Consider the following 17,473-nt stretch of genomic DNA (forward strand, 5'->3'; position numbering starts at 1 on the left):
AACTAATATGCTGGTTCCAGCCTTAAAACTGGGCATGTGTGCAGTGCACACTGGTTTAAGATGTTTTATAACATTTTTAATTATGAAATTTCTTATGCAACTGAGTTAAAGGGTCATTTAGAAACAATTCAATTCCAAATCTTCCTTAGGCAGTAACTGACCTATGTAATTTTCTTGTAGCTTAAGCTTGACTCAGTCCAGTCTCACACCAAACAAGATTTGGGAGCTGGAATACAAAGAATACTGATTCACTGTACAGTTCATATTTCTTTTCTACTCACAGTTCAGTGGAGTTTATCTGTGGCTCCAATGTCTGGGGGTTTTTTTAAGTCCCTTAGTAGAAGCGAGGCAACTGTGCTGCTTGCTATGGCAGGAACACCAGTGGCAGTAGGCAGGCCATGCCAACTCTAGATCTCTGACCATGGAACCAGGCCTTGCACAGCTGACTCTGCAGCCAGCTTCAGTCCCTGGCTGTGGGATAATTTATACAGCTACAAGAAATTTATCTGTGGGCCTCTATCTCTTGTGTGGATATGGGCCGCATCCAGAAAGAAGCAAATCCATATTCCTAATCATCAGCTTAAAAGCACTGCTCCCTTCCCTAAGATTTTGCTAGGAAAATTATGATGGGATCCTTAGTACTTCCACTTAGGCCAAAGCTGAGTAGCACAAGGGAGCATTGAGCCTCCCCGTTCCTTATTCCTGGTATGGAACTGAGACTTCTGCTTACTTTTCAAAGAAAAAGTAATTTTCCAAAATCACTTCAGGTGAGCAAACAACCAGACATTGCATTTCCTACAACAGAAGACTGAGCTAAAAGTCTTCAGCTTTACAAGTGACTGTGCCTTCCTGAGCTTGCTTCTACCTTTGAGGGATTCTAGCAAAAACCATTCTCTTTTTCTAAAGCCAATTTTAAAGACAGTTAACTTTACTTTTATTACAAAGCTTTTATTAAAAAACAAATGCTCAGCACATTAACTCAAACTGGAATGACAAAAAAACTTGGTTGACAGTATTTTTGGCAAAGGCTGTGCCTTACTATTTTAAAAAATGGATACATCAATGCTCATTTCAACAACTGGCATAAAATCCCACTAACAGGCTAACAAAAACATACAAATACAGAACATTTGAAGTAATAATTCAAGTGCTGGGCTTTTTACAAGGAGAAGGGGAATGGGTGAGAAGGAAAACTCACTGCAGTCAGATTTGCTGGATGTATTGCTTATGTTTACAGAGTAGATGATGCAAGACTAACATGTCTACTGACCAGCTGACTGTTGTTACATTTATTTAGTTCTATAGGACACTGTATTATAGAGACTGAGAGGCCACTATTTGTTATAAATAGTTTAACAAAACAGCCACCTTTTTTTCCATACAGATTTTTCCTCTGGCAGAAAAAAAAAAATAAAAGAAAAACTCCTTTTATTTTAAAAGTATTTCAGATTTCTGACACTTGTTTTAAAGCTCATACCTAGTAAAATATACACCAAAGAAATTACAGACTAAAAGTTAAAATATAAAAGCATTCAAGTTTCTTAAAAAAAGCTAAAACCAAAATTGATCCTGTCGCACCATTAAATAAAAAGAAGGTTGAGCGTGTCATCCTGGTCCAGGCAAATTCCATTCCTTGATGTGCTGTATGGGGTAGCTGTGGTCTATGTTATTCTGCTGGCCGAAGCAGGCAGAGACAGCCATGCTACTGTGTTTGCTGACTCAATATGGACACAGATGAGATGGGGGCTTAAGAGTGCAAGGCAGAGGTGAAGACAAAAGCTGCTCTGCTGACCCAGGAGCTCATTTGCTCTATTTATATTGGGGCTGGACCTTGTGATAGTGAAAGATTTTGGCAGTGATTGTCTTTATGATTCCGTGTCTCTAGCAGTGACATCAGGGTGAATGACATCCTAGACAGACTCCTTGGGGGTGGTCTGTGTGGATGAAGGACACACCTAGGGTTTAACAAGCTTCCATCTCCAGAAGGGGTCCTGGTGTCGCCGCCTTTGCTTTGCAAGTTGAGAAAGCATTTCTTTTCCCACCTACAGGGAAGGGGGGGGGGAGGGGAAGAGAAAGGGAGAGTGATAAAGACTATCTGAAGCCTTTAAAAAAGAAATTTCTTCAAACAAGCTGGTGATGGGTCACTGTAACTCTTACAACTGTATTAGTGGAATGTGCATTACAATGTCAAAGTTAAATGCAGAATTTATTACTACTTGATTTTGCTTTAAGTTTGCAACCATATTTTTGGAAAGTACTTTGGACTCTAAAGAGATACCAACTAGAGAGGTGGAGTTTTAAACATCCAGCATATTACAGAAGTATTTCCCTTTTGTAGTGGATTTCATTTATCTACAACATTTGACCCAGATACCATTACAAAATTATACATCCTCAGACTTTAGTACTGCAGTGCAGTGGTTGAGGTCAATTAAACCTCTATTTCAGAGCCTCAAGCTCTACTCCCTGCAGACATGAAAAAACGCTGTCTTCTGCAAGCAGTTTGGTAGAGGAATGTGGTGGATGAGGCTTGTGTGAACAATGATTCTACCATCCATCCTCATGACTGGAGAGGATTTGTTCTGCTGTTCAGTGAGGTAGGGAACATCTTCCAGCTGTGTAAGAACCATGGGCCTCCTCCCTAGCAGTAAAGTTCACTAGATCTTGGAAGGATTTATATTCTTAGAGCATGTGAAATGGCCCACAGTACAGGCCTAATAGGAATTGCTCATCCAGAGAGGAACAGTTTTTCCTCACTAGGTCTCTGGGTTACATCAGCTGATTTATGAAATTGCCAACTCAACCATCACTCTTGCCCTTCTGATCCAGACAAGTAGGTTATAACAGGGTCTCCTCCCAAAATCTCTCTAATGAGCCAGACGCTTTTCCACACATGGACACATGTTCTCCAGTAACTGTTTGGGGATCACCGGTATCTCAGAAAAATCAACACTAACCTCTAGGTTTCCATGCACTACTCAACTGCCAAACAAGTAGAAGGTTCAATGAGCAAAGCTTTTGAGAGTGATCAAAATTAGCACAAGAATGCAGTTCCGTGGAGAAGGTAAACAAATTTTCATCAGAAGAAACATAAAATGCTTAGTCACATAAAGAAGATACACTGCCAGCACCTTGAGCCATGCACGGCAAGACAGAACAAGTTTATGAAGAAATGGTTTAAACCACAAGTCAAACTTCTTTTAGACTAATCATGATAGACTGCTAAAGACTGCAAGAGCCACAAGCTGAATTAGTCAGCAAATTTTACATTACATTACATTTCAGCAGTATTTAAAGCAGGGCCATTTATAAGTGAGCACCCACCTCCCATGTGCTGCAGCTTCCATGTAAACCATTACAACACAAAGTGTTTCACTCATAGTGGCTGAGTAGCATGGCAGCTCCTGAGTAAGGAGTTACATTGCCTCGTAGTCCAGGGTAGAAAGCCCCTAAAACTGATTTTGTACCCTTTGATTTTAACCAGCATAAGTTAAGGCCCCAAAATCTTACTAAATAAGTTGACTCCTTATCAGAGATCACCCACGTGGCTATTGTTATAGTGGAAAGGAAAATTGAAGACATTAAAGTTTAGCTGCAGACTAAGGCAGAAAAGACCAGCATGAATTTATAGCAAACTGCTCTGTATAGCTTAGATTTGATGCAGACTCCCCTGCCACTCAAATATTGCCATCCCTGATACATAAGGAATAACTTAGACCTGCTGCTGGTAGCCACAAAAGGACATTTAAAGCCACTGAGGCCTCTTTAACAGCACAGCTAGAAGTCCACTGGCAAACCAGATGTTTCAACAGAGGTAGTCTGTATTGACTAATTCAGTTCCTATTTCCTCATAAAACCAGCCCATGTCCCAACTAAAAAAAGCCTCCTGAGCTTCCTGCCTTTTTTTAATTTTTTATAAAGTAGCGCAGTGCTCCGTAACACATGCAGATCAAAGAGCTTTGAAGGGCTCTACCTTTCCAAGGATCACGAAAGAGAGGCCAAGCAAACAGCAGAGAAACACAGAGGAGAGAACCCTGCAGCTTTATATTTATTTTGTGCCTTTTCATCCCAGATTTTTAAAGGTTTGGTCCAGGTTGCTCTTCCTTGGAAGGTTTTCCTCTCAGTCTTACATGAAAACATTCAGCTTCCTGTTGAGGAATGGCCTTGAGGCACCAGGCCAGTAGTTCACAGCAGTCTGATAAAAGTGCTGTGATTCAGAGCTACTCCCCATTAGCAGCCAGGAATGTACTTCACTGAAGGAAATTAAATGCTCTCCTGTTGAGATGGTTCCCTGCCTCTGCCCCCCTTCCCTTACTAGCAAGCTGTCTTTGAAGTCAGGAGGTTAAAATAACGACCGTGGCCTTGCTCTGGCCCTCAGCTTTTTCCAACAGTGGCCATTGCTTATTTCTCAATCCAGAGGCAGCTTTTGCAGTGCCTGCCTTCTTTCCATAGCTCTTAACCATGCCCAGCTCCTCTAGAGACCCTGCAGACACCATGGTGATTCTGGATGGGGACAGGCACAGGGAAGCCCCATGTGTTTTTATTTCCAAGCCGTATAGCAAATTACACAGTAGCTATCCTGAAAACAGCATCTAGAACCCAGCCTTTCCCCTGCTGCACATTAGGGCTTAATGCTGGAAATTGCTTCTACTGCTCTTAAACCAAATAATACCTAAAAAATATGAGTGATGATGGTGTTGCATTACAGATATAAAACAGGTCAAATCAGGATTCTTTTCAAGGAACCACAGGCATGTGCTAAGGAGACTGAAGACTTCCCACATCTAAGGCTTCACTGGGGGGCTGCAGCTGAAGTCTCACCAGGCGAGGCATGCCCTAGCAAAGCTCAATCCACAAGTGAAGTTGGCATAAATCAAAGACTGCAATTACAGCTCCCTGGCTGTGGTTAGGTTTCAAAGAAAGTGCTGCAAGTCACATTTTACATATGTGAAGTCTTGAGCCTGAGCCACAATAGGAGGCACTGTCTGTGCCATTTGCAGAGTACATCTGACTGCAGCAGGAAAGGGAAAAAAGAAAAAGAAAACACCTTGAGAAAGAAACATGCATAGGATTCAAGAATAATGCAGTGCATAAAGAAAAGCCTTACTACCGGAGTGAAAAAACTGTAATTCAGGAATTGCTACAGTAAAACTAAAGTCTCCTAGCAAGGCCGGGCTCAGTGGCTGAGGGGATTACAAGGGGATCTGAAGTCCTCCCTGTGCTTCGGAATGAGATGGATTGAAGGGTGGGTCCACAAAGGTCTTGTTCTCCTCCTCTGGTCTTTTAACTTTTCTAGAACAAGGGAGAGAATTATGCAGCTTCATCCAGGTCATGCTAATCAGAAAAGGTTATTGAAGAAAGTCAAGAGTGTCCAGGTCAGTACAGGAATAAGTATGGAGTAAAAGAAATACCTAACCCTTCAGAGAGGGCAAGGGATATTAAACATTTTAAATGAGGTACTTTTTTCCTACACCTTTCTCTATTACATTGTTTGGATACAGTTCTAAGAAGAGACAAGACTACATATAATAGGAAGTTACATGTATTTATTTTTAAAAAGAAAAAAGTTAATCTCCACAACTGTCTGTTAATCCAGTACTTCAAACAACATGGCAAATTCAGGGACCCAAAGCTGAAATGTAATTTTCTTTGTAAGTCTAAAATGAACATGTTCGACTTACTGCCAGCCATGGTTTATTCAATACTCCAGAAAGCCGGCTATGCAAAACCAGGTCATTATTTATCAGGGTGGCTCATGCTGTTTGTGAAGTCCCTCTGTATTTTCTTTAACAGCAGAGCTGGAGAGTGTTTCAGGCACAAGCAGATAGATGCCAGCACTGCAGTCTGCTTCTCTTCCTGCCCAGCTGTGCCATGGTTTGTGGGTTTAGCTCAAACCAGATCCTTGAGATGTTCATGGCAAACACAAACACTCCACAACCCTTGTTTCTAAACAAAAAAAGCACCTCCCAACAAAACCCCAGTCATTTTAGTAATCCAATTTGTTGCAGGGTCCCACAAGCTGTTACAAAACATGGATGAAGAGACCTACAGGAGACAGGAAAAAGCTCTCTGCAAGAGCTGGAAACCAGCAGGCAGCAAAGGAAACTTTTTAAGCTGCCTTTGTGTCCAAAGAAATGACATAAAATTGTACCCTAAAACTGTAACAGATGCTGCCATGTTGAAACTGTGTTAGTACGAAGATTTTCTTGGTCTGTCCAACCCCTCTATCCCCCTTGTTACTTTTAACCTTGATCCATTGCTGGTAACTCTGAATGGAGACTCCAACAGCAAATTATTCACTGCCATTTTAAATGCCCTGAATTAGCTGTCCCTGAAAATACCTCTCCATTAACTACAGGTGGAGCCTGGAGTCCTAACTTCTGTCCTCATAGTTTGACCTCAGCTAGATGCATTAAGTGAGCAGCGGGAATATTCCTCCCCCAGCCTTCCCAAGCCAGAGACCTCTTACAGAGCAAATTAGTTTTAGCATGGAAAACACCCAGGTATTTTAGGGTTCCTGTTTTGCACAGCTGACAGCAATGATGCCAAGCAGGTGTGGCTCTTATCAAAGCCTCCCAGTGTAGGCAGCACAAAACTACAAGCTCTATCACTGAGCTAGAATCTTTAAAATTATCTTACTGGAAGACCCAAGACATGTTTTTCCTGTTGAGGGTGGGAGGGGAGAGAGGCTCCATGTTTATAATAAAAACCAGTTTGCCTCTAGACAGCTGTCACTAGCAGCTTCTTAAAGAGGAACAGTATACTAAAGGCAAGGAGGAGGGAGGAAGAAACAGGCTTGTCTCCTTTCTATATCTTTATGGCATATAATAAATATTCAGAAGACTATTTTTAAAACTATTTGTTTTCTAGACTGAGAGGTAGGGGCACTGAAATTGCTACTTCAGTTTTCACCTGCTGTAGCAGAGAAGAACATGAGGTATTGGTAAAGCAATAAGTGAAAATTCTTTCAGAAGAAAGAACTAACATGGTTACAGTTTCCTTTGTAGATCATTTTTTTTCTGCCACAATTAAACATAGGTTAGAATTTACACTACTTTGAAAGACAATCTCAACAGTTATATCTTCTGATACATGGAGTAATATAAATAGTTGCTTTCATGAAACCAAAGGCAAGTCAGATGTAACCTAAATATCTTCCTGAGCTTCCATCAACTCCTCTACACAGAGGCATCCACAGAGCAACACTACAAGCATAAGATAACAGTTCACAGAAACCACTACAGAATTTAAACATACCAACTTCACTTTGATGCAATTAACTCATCATAAAATCTCTACTGGTCCAAAATACACAACAGGAAGCCTGTGTACCTCAAAAGACACATATGTGAAGAAAACCAACTATTCATCAAATTGTAGTCCCACACAGCTTATGCATTTGCCTTTACACCATAGAAACCAATTCTGTGTAGTTATTTTGGCAATAATATTTTACCATGTGCAATTTCAGGTATCCCTGAGATGAAGGATAGATATAAGGCTCTCATAACTCCTGACTTTAACTCTGATACATCTTAATATTAATGAGGGAACACATATCCTGTAACTTTTGCAAGGAGGAAGTAATTTCAGAAATTATGTCTCTCTGCTCACTTAAGACTACTTAATTCTCTTCAACCCCTGATCCTACTGCACTGATGCCTGTGGCAAGAACACCAATTCTGAGATGGTCGCTGGTACCATTTTCCTCAGTTGCCTCTAACCCTGCTCACACACTACACCCTTGTGCCAATGACACTTTCACTGCACAAATGCTTCCAACATTTGCTCCTACCCCTGGAAGGAAGAGCTGAAAGCTCACGTGCTGAAAGCTCATGTCCTGAAAGCTCTCGCTAAAGGCCATAATGTCTTGCTGACTTGCCAGGCTCATGTTTTAGCTGGCCAGACAGTGGTGCTTCAGCTGGCTGTGTGTCTCAGTTTGAGGGGGAGGTGAATTTTCCAGGAAGTTGTGGGCAAACCAATCAGTGGTCAGGTTTTATGCTGGCACCTAGAGTAGCCACTGGGAGGTTTGGACATGCCTCTGAGAACACAAGGGGTTAAAAGCAAGGACTCCTAGAGGGTCTGCCTCTTTTGGGTCCCGGTTTCAGCAGAGAAACATCTTGCCTTCTCCCCTGCTCAGCTTACAAGGCTGGGTGGGGGAGGGGAACCATGCAGCCAAGCTGAGGTAAGCTGGAGCCCTGGGGGGTGGGGGGAAAGAGAGTGAACAGGACTGGAGCTGAGCTGGCCCGATCCAGGATGGAGGGGTGGAAAACTGTGGAGGTGCCTTCCGTCCCATCCCCACACCCCCCTCCCCTCCGGGAGAAGGTGCCCAGCTCGTGTGGGAGTTGCCGAGCCTGGGAGTGCCTGAGCCTGCAGCCCTGCTGGGAGCCAAGAACTGTTAACTCTTTCTGAGGCAGAAGAAAACTTTTCCCAGACACTGCTTCTCATGGCTAGTGGTTTCAGAAGAGAGAGAGAGAGAGAGAGCCTGGGACCGAGATGATAAAGGAAAATGAAAAGAACCCCAGATGGGCAGAGATGAAGAAGAGTGGCTTTTAGGCTAGACTTTTCTTGCATAATGTTAGCCATAGACTGAACTTGAGTCTCTTTTGAACATAAACTGCATTTGGATAGATGTAGCCAGCTCGACTTGCTGCAGTGGAGCGAACAGAGAAGAGAGGAAGAGGGTGTAGTAGCGCCCTCTGCCCTCAGAAAAGAAACCCTCGGCCCCAGGGGAAAGATGGGGAGAGCCCGGCATGCAAGCATCCTTAAAAAGAGCCCTATATGCAGCTTTAGCCCATGGACAGTGGTGAGAGCACTGGACATGGAAAAGAGAGTGTCACCACGGCAGACTTCTCCAGGTAGTGCCATGGGTGACATGGAAACACATAAAGGATAGACCTGTGTTTTCTGAGGAGCAGTCTGTGGTGCAAGAGAGACTCCTCTCTCCCTTGCTGAATTGAAGATTAGTTTTTTTGAGTGGTGATTGTTTGATTTAAAACCCAAGGGTTTGGTCTATGGAGGGTAACATGTAGGGGGTGGAAATTGGGGGAGGAGAAGAAATGTTCTGGGAAGTTTTCATTTCTGTTTTTGTGTGTGTTTAGAGTTTCCCTTTCTATTTCTGTTCTTATGTAATGTAATAAAGTTTTGTTCTCTGTTTTCAAGTTTTAGGCCTGCTCTGCTCTGTTCCTGATCACATCCTACAGTAGTTGTTAGAGAAAAAACATCTAGCCAGTGCTAACCCATGACACTGTGCTATAAGCTTCCTTACTTGTATGACTTTTCAATCTGTAAGCTTTCAAAACTGTCTATATGATACAGTCTTAAAAAGCAGGGAAAGGGTCAGAGATTTAAAAGATAACATGCATAAAAAATTCTTAAAGTAGAGGATTAGGGAACTGACTGGTATGAGAAGGCTTGCTCTATTAGCAGTGACTTTTGCAACATCATGGTTGAGGCTCTTTGGTTTTGTTCTGTTCTTTTGGTTAGTTTTGTCTTCAGGATGGCTAGGTTTGTATTCATGTATATCAGAAGACGTCTTCAATCATAATCTCTAAAATCAGAGGTAAATGGAAGGAAAACTCAGTGCTAGGGTATGTGAGGATTTGCTAAGCTTTCACAGAATTGCATTTGAATACAATTCTGTTGAAATTAGAAGACAGATTTCACTTAAGCTTAGTCTTCAGAAACAAATGGGAAAGACTGACAATGTCATAAAAACTTGCTTTCTAGCTAGTCAGGAACAGAGTATCAAAACCTCATTTTTAAATTTTTCATGTAAATACACTAAAAAAAGTGAAACTGCAATATAGCTCACCTGAGAAAAACAATAGAATTCTGAAGTTTTCTATCAACTGGAAATGAAACAACATTTCAAAACCTTACATCTTATTTATGAAACAGTTTGTTTCAATGGAGTTTTTTTCATGATCTTAGACTTCTCAGTCTGGTGGTGTGTTTCCTAAATCCACCAAAAAATACCGTTTTTATCCAGAGAAGAATGGTGCACCAGCAGTCAACTCCCTGTCCCCACCCTATCCCACAGGAAGTTAGAACAATAGGTTGTCCCACCACTCTCCTTCATTCTAGCCCAAGCCGCCTACTGCTAACACCTCAGAAGTGAAACAATAAGGGGGTTTTTAATCACTTGTAAATGTGTTTAAGTTCAAACTTCATTAAGCATCTCTAATTTCACAGCAGGTTCTGCAACTTGAGTGTATCCAACAAAACAAACACATATTCACCTCCTGAAATACCTATTTTTTCCTATTTGTCAGTGTCAATTTAAAATATGAAACGATGAAGATTAGCTTTATAACTGACCATGCTGCACTTATTTTGCAAAAATCCTTAACATTTTTTCTTATTTCTCTAATCTCATATCTATGCTGATTATATAGTTGAAAGTGTTCTGCTGTTCTTTAATTTGGAAAACCTATGCTTTGCTACCACCCTCTCTTACTCTCCCCACAGGCTGTGATTGCACTGAAAATAGCTTTTCCTTCCTTCCTTCCCTTCACAAGGGAGCTCCACCAGGATGATAAAGGGAAACAGGGACCTGGGTCTGCTCTGCTGCATCTCTCCCAGCAGGTGTCAGTCAGTGCTTCTCTGTACCTGCCACCTGCAATGGGGTTGTGACTTCTCTTCAGGTTTGCTCTTCTGACCTTTTCCTTGATGTCAGAGAGTCTGAAAGAGAGGAGGGCTTCTGTCTTTCACAGCAAGATCAATGTCAGGTCAGAATTAAGTTGCGGGAGGGGACACACAGGAGGGACAGGATGCCATCCAGAAGGATGTGGGCAGGCTTGAGAAGTGGCCTGAGCAAACCTCATGAAGTTTGACAAGTGCCGGGTCCATCAACTGCATCAGGGCAGTCCCAAGCACAAATACAGGCTAGGTGGAGAATGGACTGAGAGCAGCCCTGTGGAGAAAGACCTGGAGGTGTTGGTGGAAGAGATGCAGCCATGTGCACTCCCAGCCCAGCAGTCAGTGCTGTCCTGGGCTGTATCCAAAGCTCTGTGGCCATCAGGGCAAGGGAGGGAATTCTGCCCCTCTGCTCTGCTCTGGTGAGACTCCACCTGGAGTGCTCCAGCTCTGGGGTCTCCAACAGTAAAAGCACATATACCTGTGTGACTGATCCCAAAGGAGGCCACAAAGATGCTCAGAGGGCTGGAGCAGCTCCTCTGCAGACAGGCTGAGTTGGGCTTGTTCAGCCTGGAGAAAGTTCCAGTGAGACCTTATGACTTCCTCCAGGCTTTCAGTTCCTAAAAGGGGCCTACAGGAAAGCTGGAGAGGGACTTTTATATGTAGTGATAGGACAAGGGGGAATAGCTTTAAACTGACAGAGGATAGATTTAGATTGGATATTAGGAAAAAAAATCTTTAATGTGAGGGTAGTGAGGCCCAGAGAAGTTACCCCATCTCTGGAAGTTTTCAAGGCCAGATTTGATAAGGCTTTGAGTAACCTGGTCTAGTAGAAGGTGTCCCTGGCCATGGTGGGGGGCCATTGGAACTAGATAATCTTTAAGGTCCATTTCAATCCAAGCCATGATCTGTCTGAGGGCTATACTCATTTTCTATGCAGGGCTATACTCGTTTTCTATGGAAATTTTATGCCTATCTGAAATAACACAAATATTTCAATCCAGAAAATTTTCTTCTGCTCATTCTGTCCCTCTTGCCTGAAGGGCACTTGCCTGTGTTGAAGGCCACTATTCATGGGCAAAACAGGGAACAGGGAAAAACAGGTGACACAGGAAACAATTTTTAAAGCAAATCAGGACAAATCTCTGCATCACCATCACCACACGCATTCTCACAGAAACTAACTTCTATGCAAATTCTCCAGGCTCTGTTTAAACCTTCTGAGCAGTCAAGAGCTATGGGATGGGGTGGAGCATTTGTTTCAATTTGAACTACTCCAGCAGCAATTTCAAGAGCACTGGACAAGCCAGGTTTGAAAACATGCCTCAGAAAGGAAGGTATCACATCCTCTTTGCATCTCCTTTCTCAGATGCTGGCCAGAAACCCATGGTGAACCACGACCAGAATCATCAGACACTTCTTCTCCACAGTATTCTGGCTGTGGACTGGTCCACTTTATAGTCTGCTTCCACAGCCTCACTCCATTTTGTTTTTAAGTAATAGGAAAAACATAATCCAGTCATAAATTACTGGCCAAAAATCACTTCTGTGCTGAAATTTGGCTCCAATTTCCGTGTAGGAAGTTTGAAATGTTAAGATAATTAATTGTTCAAAGTTAAATGGTCTTAATCCGATCCTTTTAAGGACTTCTGATTGCAAAGTCAAGTTTTCTTGGTCTTGAAAGCTTTGCTAATGTAGATGCTAATTGTCATGGAATTTTGCAAGCCACAAATATACTTCTCACAGGTTTTCAGATGTCTATTAAGCTTCTCTATCAACTCTTTTTAGCCCTTGAAGATATGCCAAAACACAATGTTAAATTATGTAGTTTCCCAATTGCATCCTGCGATATGTTGGATGATGTGCCTTTTAGAGTTCTGTACAGAGCAAGTCATAGGAAGTTAAGCATTTCCATGCTGCATAACAATGAGGAATTTTTGTTAGTACCCTTCTATTTCCTTGCTGATTTCAAAATACTCAAGAGATGCTAAAAATCACCTTTTTTTTTCCCTTCCAAAAGTCAGACTGGATAGGAAATTAGAAATTTCCACTTCTAAGACAGAATTTCTCCTATTTACAAATCCCCTAGAAGGTTGTACTTAAAGTAAAAAACCACCACTCATCTTTCAGAAAGGTGGTCAACAGGTAATGTCTACATTGTCCTTAATCTCAGTTTTCCTCATTGCCTCTTCCCTCCCTGGCCTTGCCTCAATTTATTTTTAGCATTACCAGGTCTAATTCCACTTTTGGTTGGTTTCAAATGAAGAGAATAAATAAAAGTTATTTCTTCAATAAATCAAAGTTATTTCAAGCAGTGTGTTGGGCAATGTCAACTGCAAATAAAATCCTCCTTGGGACAGTTCCACTACTCTTAAAGGACATGCTTTGGAGTAATCCAGGATAATGTAGCAAAGACTGGTGCAGAGGGTCAGAGTATTCCTAGAGCATTCTGAAGTCTTTTACAAATTGGCCATTCAGTAGGTTAGAGATCACAGAACTCAGTTAAATCCTAAGCAGTGAAGCCATAAGATGACTGCTGCTGTGTACAACCCTTGGAAAAGGGGCAACTTAATGCTACCACCTTGGCTTTACCACTCTAATCATGCTTAAGTCAAAAAGCAGGACTAGAGGTCCACCTTAAAAATCAGTTACTTGCTGAATGTTCATGGACAAAAAAAACCACACCCAAAACTTTCACAGTATCTTAAATCATGTCTGTTTGCATGTCTCTTCCGTTATTTTCCTCTGAACATCTGACCACACAACCCTCCCACAATTTCATCCTTCTCACATCACTGTAATTACAGCCCTGGCTGATCTCCTTTGTTCTGATCTTGAGATTCTTTCTTTGGTCTTGCCACCTACTCATTTCTGATTCTTCTCAGATAACAGAAAGCTTGTCTCCTTCCCAGACCTCCCACCCTCCTTCTCCCTCTTCCTTACACTATCTGTGCGAGTAAGAAAGCTATTCCCAAACTTATTATCTCCATCCAGTAAAGACTACAACAGCTCTGCTGTGGGCCTGGTAAGATATGCTTGTGGGCAAAACATTCTTTGGATTAGGCTTGCAGAGGGCAAGATTCTTAACCTTCAGAAGTTTACTTTGAAGTCTGGCTGATTCAGGTTCCCTAAATCATTCTGTGCATCTACTTCCAGCAAGAGCACATCTGTACATCCCCAGTGCAGATCATTCACTCGGCATGAAACACAGTGAGGCTGCCTTCACATGCATATAAGAAGTCAACAACACACTTCTCCTTCCCTGAAGAACATACTACTATTCTCAGACTCTGTGTTACAAATTGCCTGAAGACAGAGAGACAGATATTGCCAACAGTTTCCACACTGTTACAAAGCCTAAGAGGATACAGGAAGGCAGGAGTGTAAAGGTCAAAGGGAGAGAAAATCCTCACACTCAGAATATTCAACCTCTAATACCAAAAATGCAGAGAAACTCCAACAAAACTAGTTCAGCATAGGCAATACTGTAAGGCATCCAAGAGACCAAATAGTCCCTGTTTTTCAGCTGTCACTTGAACCTTAGATGTATTCCAATCCCAATCAAGTGCACTGCATCAATTCAGATAAAATTATGGGTATTTTGCCTAATGGTACTGTGTTATGATCAAAGTGAAAAATATTCACAACAGTCATGGACCCAGGCAACTAAGCTGAAATATCAATTATAAAACTCAAGGTTAAAGCACTTTATTTTTCAGTAGGTATAATGCTATTGTAATATTTTACAGCTACATTTGTTGTATAGGCTACAGAACCCCAACACTGCAATCCACATCTCAAATCAGCATGACTCAGGCATATTGCAAAGGGCAAGGTTGCATGCTTGCCTGAAAAACTTCTGCTTATTGGGAAGTAAAAAAACCCACACATTTTGCCTTTTCACTTTACTTCAGCTTTAAAAAAAACCAAACAAACAAACCACCAAAGTCTTGTCTTAACCAAGTTTAGACTAACCAGCATAATAGCATAACTTCAGAAGAGGCTTGAATCATGCTGACTGACACACTGCACAGGGGAAACTGAAGTTGGCTTTCTCAGGCTTAAAGTCCAAGCAGAGCAGAGGGCCAACAGGAGCCTGCTTTGCTAACTACTCTTAAATACCACAGGGAACCTGTGGCCAGAGAAAGAAAGGACAGAGCCCATTCCTGATACAGTGTGTAGGTGATTTTGAAAAGTCTTTTTTTTTTTTTGCATGATTCCTGGAATTCTTGGGGATCTCCCAAGTGCAATCTGGGTTAATTAGACAGTTTAGAAGCAACTATTATTTCAAATTAATGCCCTTCCTACTAGAAAACACATCAGACTGAGAGAAAGAGAAGGATCAGCCTTCCAACACAGACACTGAGAAATTAGAATCTCACTGTGGTACTGTGTGCATTCACAAGCTGACTAGATGGTGTTATTGCACATGTGTAATCACTAGTCATTCTACCCTCAATGCAGGTAATATGGTATAAAGAAAGAAAACACATGCTGGAAATACAACAACCACAAAAACCCCCAACCTGCACCACACATGAAATACCACTGTACAGCTGTGGGAGAAATTCTTGAAACAACTGAAATACAGTCCCATTTTCTTAGCAGGTGTTTTGTTAGTATACAGGTGAAAAAATTGTTTTTAAAAGGTGTACCCAGCCAGCCAGAATCTTGTTGATGCCAGCACATAAAATGTGCTCCAAAGTCAGCGTCTACCCTGCTCTTATGAGCTGTGACAGTCTGGGAGGGCTTGCACCACTTAATAAACCCATCCCTGGTTCACAGGCAGACTTGCAGTGAGTCAGTGAGGTGTGGTCAGTTTGAAAATATTATGGTTAAGCAGTGAAATGGTGAACACATAATAGATAGCCGGTATAAAAACCATCAGTAATCAAAGTAACATTAGCTTTGGGATATGATAGTTCTGCAATTTTTGCTAAATTCATATTATTGCATAAAATTTAAAGGCTTATTTTACAATTCAGTTTTATCAGCAGGAAAGCTTTAGAGATGTTCTTACCATGCTTCAGATGTAGGCAGCTGTCATTCTGGGGCCTGTACCTGTAGAAGATTGTTTTCCTTTAACAAATTTCTGTTACAGAGTTCTTGCACATTCCAAGTAAGTTTGTTTGCTACAGTGTTACGTGGAATTTTTTTTGTGTGTGTTTTTGGTTTTGTTGTTTGGGGTTTTTTTATGGTTCTTATACCAGCCATTTTTTTGTTGGGGAAAACGGTATTTCTTTACACCTATTTTAAAGGCAAAGAGGAGACCTCACTGATTCTTTTAGCCAACCTACTAGGCAGCTGTTAGTGTACAAAGAAATGTAAAATACAGTGAGAAAAAATACAGTAAGTACAAAAGGTCAGTGTAAAGTTTCCAGTGTCCAAAAATACCACACAGTATTTGAGACATAGTTAAGTCTAAAGATGATACAACACTGACTGAGGAGAAAAGCAAAGGTAAAACAGGACAGTGATTGCAGCAATGCGTAAGTTCAGCCAAAAATGTTGATGCCATCAGGACTGCTGCTCAGAAAGGTGTAAGGGAAAGGAGGCACGGGTTGAGTGCATGTTCACAAGCTTACATTCCAAGTGAAATATCTTAAAATGTCCATCAGAAGCAAGTGTTAGATAAAAGCTTGTAAAAATTAAATAGCGCAAGTCTTGGTTTCTAAAATATACCTGAGGTGAATGGCAAGTAAGAGGTGGTCATGGCCTACCTGATGCTGATTCCTGCAACTTTTCTCTCTTCCTTTTCTTTTTCTTCCCCTGAAAAATAAGAAATTTTATCATACCATTACATGCACAGAACTTTGTCGTCACTTACCTCACAGCAAAAGTCATCTGGACACTGAAAGTGTTAGGAAAAAACCCAATTATTTTCAGGGTAGCTTTTCTATCCCACTTTTAACTAATTCAATGGTTTCCTTTGAGCATCTATGGAGAAATATGCACATCGGCAATACATATATTTATATCCACATGGAATTACAATTTCTGGCAGTTTTTCAACTAACACTGGCAGCCGCAAGCACCTAAAAGACTTCTCATGCTCAATAATCTGATGACACGTATGTTGATATCATCATTTATGGCTCTTACAAGAACTCTTCACACATTCAGATACACTGTCATACATGGTAGGAGCAGACAGAGTGTTGAAAGTACCTAGGATGACCATGACTTTTCCCCGGGGTGCAAACCAGCCAACTAAAACTGTTCTGATAATGCTCATACCTGAACAAAAGCCAAGTCTGGTGTGGCTGTGGCCAGAGTGCACTCTGCAATAACCAAACCACAGAGAGTGTACAGCAGAGCACCCTTAACATGGCTGAAGTGCAGAACACAAATGGATGCCTGGCAGCTGTCTTTCTGAGACACCACACTGGCCACAGCGTGCCAACCTACACACTCAGCCTTCTCCTGCACCCCCATCTATGGCAATGGCCACAGCTCCTGCTTCACACAGTCTGTCAGGAAACAAAAGGCCAGCTTAGACCCACAATTTTAAACCTCAGTCATCCTGCATCACCCTAACCATTGCTGATATTCTGCCATATGTCTTGTCTTTATTGCCCTGTACAGTCAGTGAAAGCTTTTTGTTTTAAGAAAAAATCACATCCATTTATATTTTAATGAAGCCTCCAGACAGGCTGCAACAGATGAGCTCTGGCAAAGGCTAGTGCAGTTGCTGTGAGTAGGGCTGCAGCCTGCTGCCCCCATCCTCTGGTCCCACACTCTCATGGCTGGCAGCTGCATGTCCCAGCACAGAGCATGTCATAGACACAGTGGCCTCAGAGTGGAAGGGCTGAGGTGCTGGGACAGATCTTTCCAT

The 17,473-nt window shown here is 41.8% G+C and overlaps 1 protein-coding gene across 5 annotated transcripts in view; it reads right to left on the bottom strand.

Annotated features, from left to right (window-relative positions):
* Positions 1-943: 943 nt before the first annotated feature.
* LOC134565176 (lymphoid enhancer-binding factor 1-like) overlaps positions 944-17,473 on the bottom strand; it is an 84,143-nt gene continuing 67,613 nt past the window's right edge. For 3 of the 5 annotated variants that reach the window (XM_063424635.1, XM_063424634.1, XM_063424637.1), the window contains 2 exons: positions 16,359-16,407; positions 944-2,042 (listed from right to left, as the gene is read on the bottom strand). In XM_063424635.1, the coding sequence (XP_063280705.1) occupies positions 1,963-2,042; positions 16,359-16,407 (129 nt within the window). In that variant the 3' untranslated portion in view covers positions 944-1,962. Of the gene's footprint in view, positions 2,043-15,658; positions 15,700-16,358; positions 16,408-17,473 lie in introns of all 5 variants that reach the window. The other 2 variants (XM_063424638.1, XM_063424636.1) reach the window with 1 other exon arrangement.

This window comes from Prinia subflava (assembly GCF_021018805.1).
Source record: "Prinia subflava isolate CZ2003 ecotype Zambia chromosome W unlocalized genomic scaffold, Cam_Psub_1.2 scaffold_37_NEW, whole genome shotgun sequence".
NCBI lineage: Eukaryota > Metazoa > Chordata > Aves > Passeriformes > Cisticolidae > Prinia > Prinia subflava.